Below are 9,787 nucleotides of genomic sequence, written 5' to 3' on the forward strand. Positions count from 1 at the left end.
TCTTAATGAAGACGGTAATGGATCATTTGACATGGGTTCTCCTGTTTTAGAAGACCCGGAGTCTGTTTCAGAAGGGGTAGTGATGGAGGAAAAGCCGGTAGCGGTGGTGATCGATGAGGTCAAAGGGGACATGAAAAAGGAGAAAAGAGTTTGGATTGGAATCAAGAGAAGATTGTTGATGTTTGTTTTGGTAGTTTTGGGTGTGGTGATAACAAGATTTTCTGGTTGGTTTTATTACAAAGGGGAGATGAAGGTTTTCCCAAGTCCTACTTGAAGATGGTATTAAATCAGAGATTCTCTGATAGTTGATGAAAAGTGAGTTTTATTTATTTATTTATTTATTTATTTATTTTTATGTTTTACTATGATGTTTATGATAATTTTTATGGTTCTTTGGTAATACTTATGGGAGAAAATCAAGGAAATATGTAAGAGAAAATGTGAAGAGTTGGATCTCAGAAGGGTGTGATGCAAACTAAGACTCCTACCTAACACATTAATTATTTATTCAACTGTTTGTCAATCAATCTCAAATATCCCTTCCCTCTATATAATGAATTAAAACCATCATATATTACTCCAATACAAGATGTCCTACAATCCTACAACAAAGAAAATCACAACACCCGAAACAGTGATCTTGGCTTGTCGGCAATGGATGAGAAGGTTGTTTATAAGCTAGACTCCTATACTTTCTTAACAAGGTATCCAACGAGGATACCAAAGAGAACAACCAGCACCACAATGAGGAAGAAGCCGCTAACAAGCTTTTTGTTGCTCTCTTTTATCATCAAATCCTGCTCCACAAAAACAAAATTGATCCAAACATATTTTAATAGCGAGATACAATGAATGAACAATAAAGAAGTGAACATATCGGATATTTACACATTCTAGGCAAGTTTTCATGGTTTACAGAAGAAAACCCATGGCAAGATACTACCATCAAAGGATTGAAAGAAGATGGGCCTTATTTGATCTCCATAACATGGACTACCAACTCTTCGATACAGATGAGAACTTGATTTCCTTCTTGAAATGGAACAAGCCTAGCTTATGACGAATCTCTCCCATCCAATAATCATTCTTTGTAAAGGTGTACTAGTTAAAACTGCATCACAACTAAGTGTATCTCATCACAACAGGGCAAACTGTGTTGCAAGGAATAGATCCAAAAACAAACAAAAAAAGTTGTGGTCCAAGGAGAAATTTATTAAAATATTCCATTAGGGTCATTATCAATTAGGTTTCTAATTCACAGTATTAACTACTTTTTTCTCTTATTAAAGAATGTTTAGGCTATAATCACTATATAAGCCCAACAAGGGATCATGTATTCGCATCTGTGATACTGGTCAATGGCTTCCTCGGCAAGGTAAGGGTGACATACAAAATAAGATATCCATTACAAAAAGCGTGACCTAAAAAAAGGTAAGGGTGACCTACAAAAAGGCTGACATTAAGCCAGATTACGAGGAAATAACCACTAAACAAACCAAGAAGGAACTCTCATTTATAAATTTTTCAATTGCCAAATGACGTACCCAATGGATGACATCTCATCACAATTCACTCGCATAGCATATAAAAAGTTGACACAGAAAATTCCATATCTGCTCATTCCCAGCATTCTTTTGTCCTTGAAAAATAAGGGACACGGGGATATTTGTATTGAGAGTAATCGTACTAGCAATGGCCTCAACTTCCCAATCATTTCGATGTCATCTGAGATCAAGGTCCCATGAAAAATCATCACCAAACCGACAAAACTTGGGATATGCAGCTCATTTTTTCATAAGATCATAAAATGGAGAAGTGAGACTTAGCGGACCTGACCACAGACATTCCCGACGTCTAACCTTGATATGTTCCCAACTTTAGAGGCAATATGTTTGTTGAAATTGTTCCTTCCCATCATAAATTCCCATCCAAACACAACACTCCTATGTAACCCTAAACCTCTCCAAATCTTCAAAACCATGTACCCAAAAGGGCTAAATTCATCCTCTTTTTTATTTATTTTATACATGGGTATCCAGACTTAGTCCGACTAATCCCATGGACTAGCCAGTCACCGCTTCTAGCAAGTGCTTTGTATACCTTGCCTTCTAAAGCACCAGGGTGGTGGCCTACAAGGGGTGAAGTGATTCAAACTCAGGACCTCTCCTTACTGAGGCATGGTCCTGGCCGTCTCACCAACCTCTTGTTGGTTAAAATTCATCCATTTGAATATTCTATACTCCAAGTCCCCACTTTTAGATGCATGAATTTGTCCCCCCCATATTAGAAGATGATATTAAGGAGGGCCTTCATGTCATCCCCTCCTCCCCACCCTCCCCTCACCCAAAAATAAAACTAATTTTCTTCTCAATTCTATTTGTCACAATTGTTGGGATAAAATAACTAGCATGCTATGAGGCCAATCTCATGTCAATCCTTTTCAAGACTGGATCACAAATCACCTGAGATCTGTAATTAAAACCAGTATATAACGATGATTTAGCCCACCTGAAATCTTTGGAAAAGGCTTCAATGATGATGAAGACATTAATCAATTAAGGTTAAAAAAAAAAAAAAAACTATTATGAGGAAGTGAATGTGCATACACAATATCCATGAATGCCGAGAAGAGTAAATATCACACCACTTCAAACAACAATTAAAAAAATGAGATTCTATTGCCACACCAAGTTTTTCTAAGAGAACCCCAATTCATATGAAATCACCAAAGATTAGCACAGATCTTGGAGTGCTCATAGTAAAAGTTGGTGTGGCAATAGAAGCTCCCTAAAAAAATACACATGAAAGACGAATAATCAGATAGATGTTACAGAGAAATAGTCTGGGGATCAAAAGAGTTAAGTATACGAAGGCTAAGAATTAATAAATAATACTAAATATGAATGTACCAAAATGGCATTAGAACCATACCCATTCTTGACGGAGTTTCTGATTTTGTTGAATAGCATAATTCTCCTCCTCGGTCAACTTGAAAATCGTAGACCGTGCCTGAAGAATAAAAACTTGATTAAAAAAAACTGATATCACACTAATAAGGTAATATAACAGTCAAGTACAGAAAAAAGAACATATTATTCAATTAAAAATCAGATAATTGTTAAAAACATGTTTTAGGTTATAAATTGACTTACAACAATTTTTGTCCAATATATCACACCTTTGCACACTGATATGGACAATAAATTTGTCATTTTTCTCCCAAAATCCCACCCTGTACTTGAGGTTTGAAGGTTGCAATAGAGAGAATCTCAAGGTTAAAGATGAAGGTAAAAAAATTATACTAGAGGATGCATATGACGGGTTTGGGGAGAAAACTTAAGGGTTTTTGGCAAGAGGTTGAAACGAGGACATTTAGGTCAAGGATTCTGTCATTAGTTTGAAAAGATATCCGAAGGGAAAGGAACCATTATATGGTTCCCTTAAAAATAGTCATTCTTTCTAACTTTTCATCTCTTTTGGATATTTAGTTTGTTTCATTATGTTCCTGTTCGTATCGAAATGTTTTGGCTTGAAATATTTCGAGACAAACTGGGCACAAACCCAAACATCATCAAAACTTTAATTCCAAGCAAGTTTCGTATTGAAATGTTCAAACACCAATATGTATCAGCTGACACTTTCCAAAATGATACTGTATTTTAAGTCCTAATTTCAACTAGCAATATCAACATGTTGTAAGAAACTTCTAATCTAGTTACTCATCATGAATAATGCAGTCAGCAACACAAACCTTATTTCACCATTCAACCCTATCTATGTTGAACAGTGAATGATACCGTGTATAATCATTTCTGACTTTGTGTTTTCAAGACATATCACTCATCCATCTCAACATCCTTATCTATGTTCCATTCATTTATGAAAATATTGTCCTTGACAGCACAACATTTATCTCTGAACTCCCCCTCCAGTTTGAACAGTATGTTCCGATCAAATTAAACACCTAAAGATTCCTTTGGCATTTTTCAGCAATCTTTCTATCTCTATGAATAAGTGATCCTACATAACAGAAGTTCTTTTGGGGGTATTTCTTGCTGCTGATCTTAACTAGTGCCTCATCCGAGGAGTGTTCCCGCTCAACTTGCATTGCATGTCTTGTCTTCGTTCTAATTATCTTAAAATGTTTAGTATATAAGGCCTCTCTCCATAATTATAATTTTGAACTTACTCTCTCAAGTTTCATCGACCGACATTACATAATCTGCGAGTAACATACACCAAAGGTCCTGTATTTGCATATCTGTACTATTATAATGAGAGAAGGCAGAGTAGAAGTGGTTTGACACCAAATTTCGGATCCCACAAATGCCCCCACCTTTAAATTTAAATTTAATATAATAAGGGTCATTTTGGTCAAAAACCAAGAAAATTGTGGCGCACAACCCTAGAGATTCACATGGGTTAGATTTCAAAATTAAAAAAAAAATCCTTTTTACTATGTAACAGTCACAAACCCTTCAATCAATGTTTTAATTACAAATAAGCCCTTTTGATACATGAGCGTTTGCACATGCCACCTTCTAGTGAGAAGTTAATCCATCATAATTAGTGCAAAAAGAATAAAAACTTGGGACTGGCCCTGGAGCAAATCCACTGTAGTCAAAACTCCCTTCTCTCACTACAAAACATTCCAACACCAGTCTCAGCTCCACCAAACACGTTTTAATAACGTTAATATATGTTCTAATAACGTTAATAAACTTGTTGGGGACTCCATTTGTCCTAAACTAACATGATTAATTCTCTAGGATCTCTTCGTTTTTTTATAGATATAAGAGATTTCATTAAGAAAAAGAGAAAATAATAACAAACCATGGAGGTATGACACATAAAGGTCAGAAGGAAAGAAAACTACGGATCTAATCTTAAGAGTCTAGTCCTACTTGAGTAACCACTCCTTGAAAGCAAACGACCAGTGAAACAACATGCCTTCTATGTTGATGACAATGTTGAAGAAATCCTCTTCCTTGTCTTCAAAGGCCATGCAATTGCTTTTCTTACAAATTCCTCAATAAATTGCAAAAGGGATTTCTCATACACATAGGGAATGGCCCAATATAAATAAGTAACAAGATCTGAAGTGGTTTATGGTTAGAGCTTTGTCAAAAGAAATAGTCCAAAGAATGATAGCATTAATATTTGACCTCCTTTTCATGATGATAAATTGGTCCTCTGATATTGTTGTTTATTTTCTTAATATTTTTTCCCCGTTCCCTCCTATAATTTTCATAGTGTGAATTGTAACTTCTACCTCAAGAAAAGTAATGTAAGTTTGTCTATCACCCTTGTTTTGTAAATAGGAACACTAGTATTTTTCGTCAGTTCATCTGAATATTCATAGTCTCTAAGATCTTGTAAAGTGGCTTTGTCACTGAGCACAATCTAATTTTTTTCTTTCAAATCTCAATCAGAATATCATACAAGCTAAGGCCTTTCTTATCTTCATCTTAATCAAAACTTTTTTCTCTTTGTCAACCATTAACCTATAGTTGTTTAATTGGAGAATATTATTCTTATAGGATTAGCATTTCCTTCTAGTTCTAAGTTCCCTATGTGATCTTCATTTAGCGGGTTCTAAAAAAATGACTCCACATATCTCTGTCTTCCTCTTCCTTTACCAAGACTATTAGGTTTTCGCTTTTGATGCATCTAACCTTATCTCCATCACTACTTTTTCTCTATCTCAACATTGCAAGTTTGTAGATTTCTTTTCCAGCCTCTATTGTACCCAACCTACTGTGTAAATAATAATAAACCTTCTATTTTGCTTCACTAAGTTTTTATTTGATAGGTAAAACGTTCATTAAACAAACAAGGGACAGAGTACAAATTGGTTGGTCAAGGGAACCAATCAGAAGAAGAAGAAGATTTCTTTTCTTTTTCTTTAACAAGTTTATATATTTCAAAATTTTCTTCGTTCCTAGTTTCAAGCAGTCCTTCTTTATTACTGCTAAAAATCATCAATATTGTCTATTTAAACACCTGGTAGTATTACACATATAAATGAACTGTCGAATCAGCGGCCTTGCAGAGTTAGAATAGAGCTTGAAGTGCTTCTTCTGAAATATTTGTCCCCTTAGGGTTACCCCTTGAAGGGTTGGAGAAAACTCAACCTAAATGCATATGGAAATTACATCAAGATTCGCACAGAATCACAATTTTCAAAAATAGATGGAGACAAATTAGTATTGCTAGGTCTATTTTAATAGAATAGTCAATATACGAAGATAATGCAAGACAATCACTTCAAATGAGGTAAACAACCTTAATATGGCTTTCAGCCAAGAAAGTTTAACTGAAGAGTTTGTGGAATGTTGGAGCTAGTGGTGTCACACCCTTATGTCAACTTTCATAATGCACTAGTTGATTCACACATTAATGAAAACAATTTATTTACCACAAATTTTAAGCTATCTTTAAAAGATTTGAAAGGCTATAATTAGTTTTTAAAAACTAGTATTAATAGTATTTCATAATACATTCTATCAGCTTCTCTAATGTATAATATTAATCATGTTCCATTGAATTTGTCAAGAGAATTTTTATATCACTAACACAAAAGATTAACCAATACAAGTCAGAAATTTTTTAATAATAATATTTGATAAATGCATGATTCCATTAGAAGATTCTTCTCAGTGTCTTTTAAGTAGACAAGAGCCAAAAACTCAATTATGCCTGGAAAATCAGATAAGCACAAGAAGGGCCAAAGAGTCCACCACTTACAAGAAAGCAAACAAAGGAATAGAGAACAAGTTGTCTACCAAAGTCAGTAAGTTTTCGGAATTGCTAAACCAAGTTCCAATCAACTTTTAAATGCAAAACTCAAATTGAAAGAAAAATATTTACCTCCAAAGATGTATCTTTGAGCTCCTCAAAAGAATTTGATACCTGAAATTTAGGAGCATAACCATATACAAACATTTAGAAGTTAAACTTTTTGTTCTTAATGATATGAAATTAAGACATAATCTTTACTATTATAATGAGAGAAGGTGGAGTAGAAGTGGTTTGACATCAAAATTTGGATCTCACAAATGCACCCACCTTTACATTTAAACTTAATATAATTAGGGTCATTTTGGTAAAAAACCACGAAAATTTCAACCCAAATCACGGCAGTCAGTTTTCAAAATTATAAAAATATCCTTTTTACAATGCAACCATAGAGCAACTCCAATGGACAAGTTAGTGGACGTGTTTGCATTAGAGGCTAAAATTCAGCCAGCAAAATTGCTCCAATGGACAAGTTAAGGTATGTATTAAGTGAATCAGATGCTGATGTGAGTGTTAACTGTGGCTAGCGGTTTGGCTAGCCATATCAGCTTGCTAGAGTGTTTGGTTTAGAAAACAGTGACTATTTTATTAGTTTAAATTAAAAAAAAAAAAAAAAAAAAACCAGCAGTTATAAAAAGGTGCCTATGTGGCACCTTTAACATGTAGATTTCAAGATGTCCACTGGAGATGCTCTTAGTATTTTAAATTATGGTATATTATTAAAAGAGGGTTACATATTTTAATATTTACAAAAAAAATCTATTTTATCAAAAATTACCAAAAACAAATTAAGTCGTTGGACATTCCAGCATTTTAGTGACTGTCCAGCGTTTTAAATGGAGGCTAAATTGTTGGGGTGTTAAAGTAAGCTATTAAAACACTGGACGGTCTAGTGTTTTAATCATTCCGAGGGCATTTTTGATAAAGTAAAGTATTTTAACACATTAAAACGCTGGACTGTCTAACGAGTTAACTAAAACGCTGGACTGTCCAACGAGTTACTAAAATGCTAGACTGACCAGCAACTTAATTCATTTTTGATAATTTTTTTAAAAATAGATTATTTTTAGTAAATTTTAAAATATTTAACCCTCTTATTGTAATTTTCCCTTTAAATTACAAATAAGCCCTTTTGATAGATGTGCGTTTGCACATGCCAACTTCTAGTTATATATAAAAGGGGAAGTCAGATATAGCTCCCGATGTACATGGTTTCCATATAAACTTCTTCAAAATCACTCAGCAGTTTCATTTGCATTTATATATAGGGAAATGTTCAGCACCCTACGCTTTACCCTACATGTTTTGTCCTACATGGGTTAGAAGTTTTGGAATGAGCTGATTTTTGGTGAAGATGATCTCTACGGTTAGAAGATCCTCCTCACCAAAAATCAGCCCATTCTGAAATTTCTAGCCCCATGTTTACAAGTTGAAAAATCATGGACCGTCCATTTTTTGTAAACCATTTTTGATGGAGTTCTAAGTTTTGGAATAGGCTGATTTTTGGCGAGGATGATCTCCTCACCATAGAGATCATCCTCACCAAAAATCAGCCTATTCCAAAACTTCTAAACCATGTAGGAAAAAACACGGAGTAAAGCGTAGGGTGCCGAACAGGACCCATATATATATATGACCAAACAAATATATTATGTTAACTTTTCAAAGTAGGAATGTAGAATATACACCAATTTCTTCTAAATGGGAAAATATCATCATCATCAACAACAAACACTTACAGTGTCAAACAATGGAGCACCTACATTCCCATTATCTAAAACAGATGCTCTAGGAGAAGACCCTTCTTCCGACCCTTCAGGGACTGGTGAGGGGGGATTAGCAGGAACATAAACCACCCTCAATTTGAACTCCTCAACAACCTTCCCATCTTCTTTATTGAACTATGAAATCAATCCAAGCAACACGTCGGTTTAAATCAACAAAAACCTGTAATATTTTACATGCACACAAGCACAACCCGGATTACCATTTCGGCGGTTATGTCCTTTGTGGTTATACCATGAGGTGCAGTAACACTTTGAAGAAGAAACTTATCCTTGCAATTCAAATCAGGTGGGGGCTCCCTTTGAGCTTGCATTGTAACTAAATGGGGACCCAAGAAAAAATGCAAAAAATTAATGGCTAAAAAGCAAATTAATGGGCACCACAATTGAAAAGTTAAAGATCGGATTTTTACCTATAACAGAGCATGTTGTCCCAGGTAAAACGATTCCTGTGTTGGGACGAACGCAGTATTTCTTCGGATTGGTAGTTTTAACCTTTAATTTACAAATTAAATCAAACAAAATGCTAAAGAGAGAGCTAGATTATCACCAAAAAAAAATAATGTTAAAAAGAATTTCAATTAATTACTTTGAAGGCTACGAATTCATCCGTCTTGTTAGTTAGTTGCAGAGAACATGAGCTCTGCTTCTTCAATTCGACTTCTCAAGACAGAAAACATGTCAGAGAATGAAAATTCATAAAATAATGAAAGAAATCTAGGGAAAATGAATTGGAGAGGTAATCAAAAGGGTGAGAATTGAGAAAATCTTAGATGAACGAATCAAAGAATTAATTATTAAAACAAATGGGGGAAAAGGAAAGAATCGAAGAACAAAAGCAACTTACATGGAAATTTGAGTTCCGTGGGTTGAATTTTGAGAAGATCTCTGCTACTCATGCTTGATTCAAGAGCTTTACAGACGAAAATTCGAGTTCTGGTTGTGCTTTGTTCTAATCGAAATGATTTGAAGAGAGAGACCTCAGTCTCACTGTGCGTTTAACTTTTAAGTGAATATTTGAGATGCCCCCCTTGATTTTGGTCTTCTCTAGTAGACTAAACAGTTGGTCTTAGTCTTTATTACGACTTGTGGGTCCACGTGGACTGCCATATTGTCCAAATAACACCTCACTGTCCGTTCATGGTTTTTAGTTGGGTGATTTAGACATGCCCTCTATATTTTTGCCGAACATTAAAGATACTATT

At 34.6% G+C, this 9,787-nt stretch overlaps 1 protein-coding gene across 4 annotated transcripts; it reads right to left on the reverse strand.

Annotated features, from left to right (window-relative positions):
* Positions 1-482: 482 nt before the first annotated feature.
* Positions 483-9,588, reverse strand: LOC147389436 (vesicle-associated protein 1-3-like). Of its 4 annotated transcripts, none has more exons than XR_015170650.1 (9): positions 9,430-9,588; positions 9,172-9,242; positions 8,996-9,077; positions 8,786-8,901; positions 8,562-8,699; positions 6,871-6,912; positions 2,932-3,009; positions 944-1,111; positions 483-797 (listed from the first exon to the last, which is right to left on the reverse strand). XR_015170650.1 is itself a non-coding variant. In XM_086418509.1 (8 exons), the coding sequence occupies exons 1-8, from the start codon at positions 9,479-9,481 to the stop codon at positions 687-689; spliced, it is 690 nt and encodes a 229-aa protein (XP_086274635.1). In that variant the 5' UTR covers positions 9,482-9,588; the 3' UTR covers positions 483-686. The 4 variants fall into 4 exon arrangements, 2 of the variants coding, with proteins under 2 accessions (XP_086274635.1, XP_086274634.1); XR_015170649.1 differs by having other exon boundaries at positions 8,538-8,699; XM_086418509.1 differs by lacking the exon at positions 944-1,111.
* Between the last annotated feature and the right edge of the window lie 199 nt (positions 9,589-9,787).

The sequence above is a fragment of the Akebia trifoliata genome, chromosome 12 (genome assembly GCF_017979445.1).
Source record: "Akebia trifoliata isolate Shusen 1 chromosome 12, ASM1797944v1, whole genome shotgun sequence".
NCBI lineage: Eukaryota > Viridiplantae > Streptophyta > Magnoliopsida > Ranunculales > Lardizabalaceae > Akebia > Akebia trifoliata.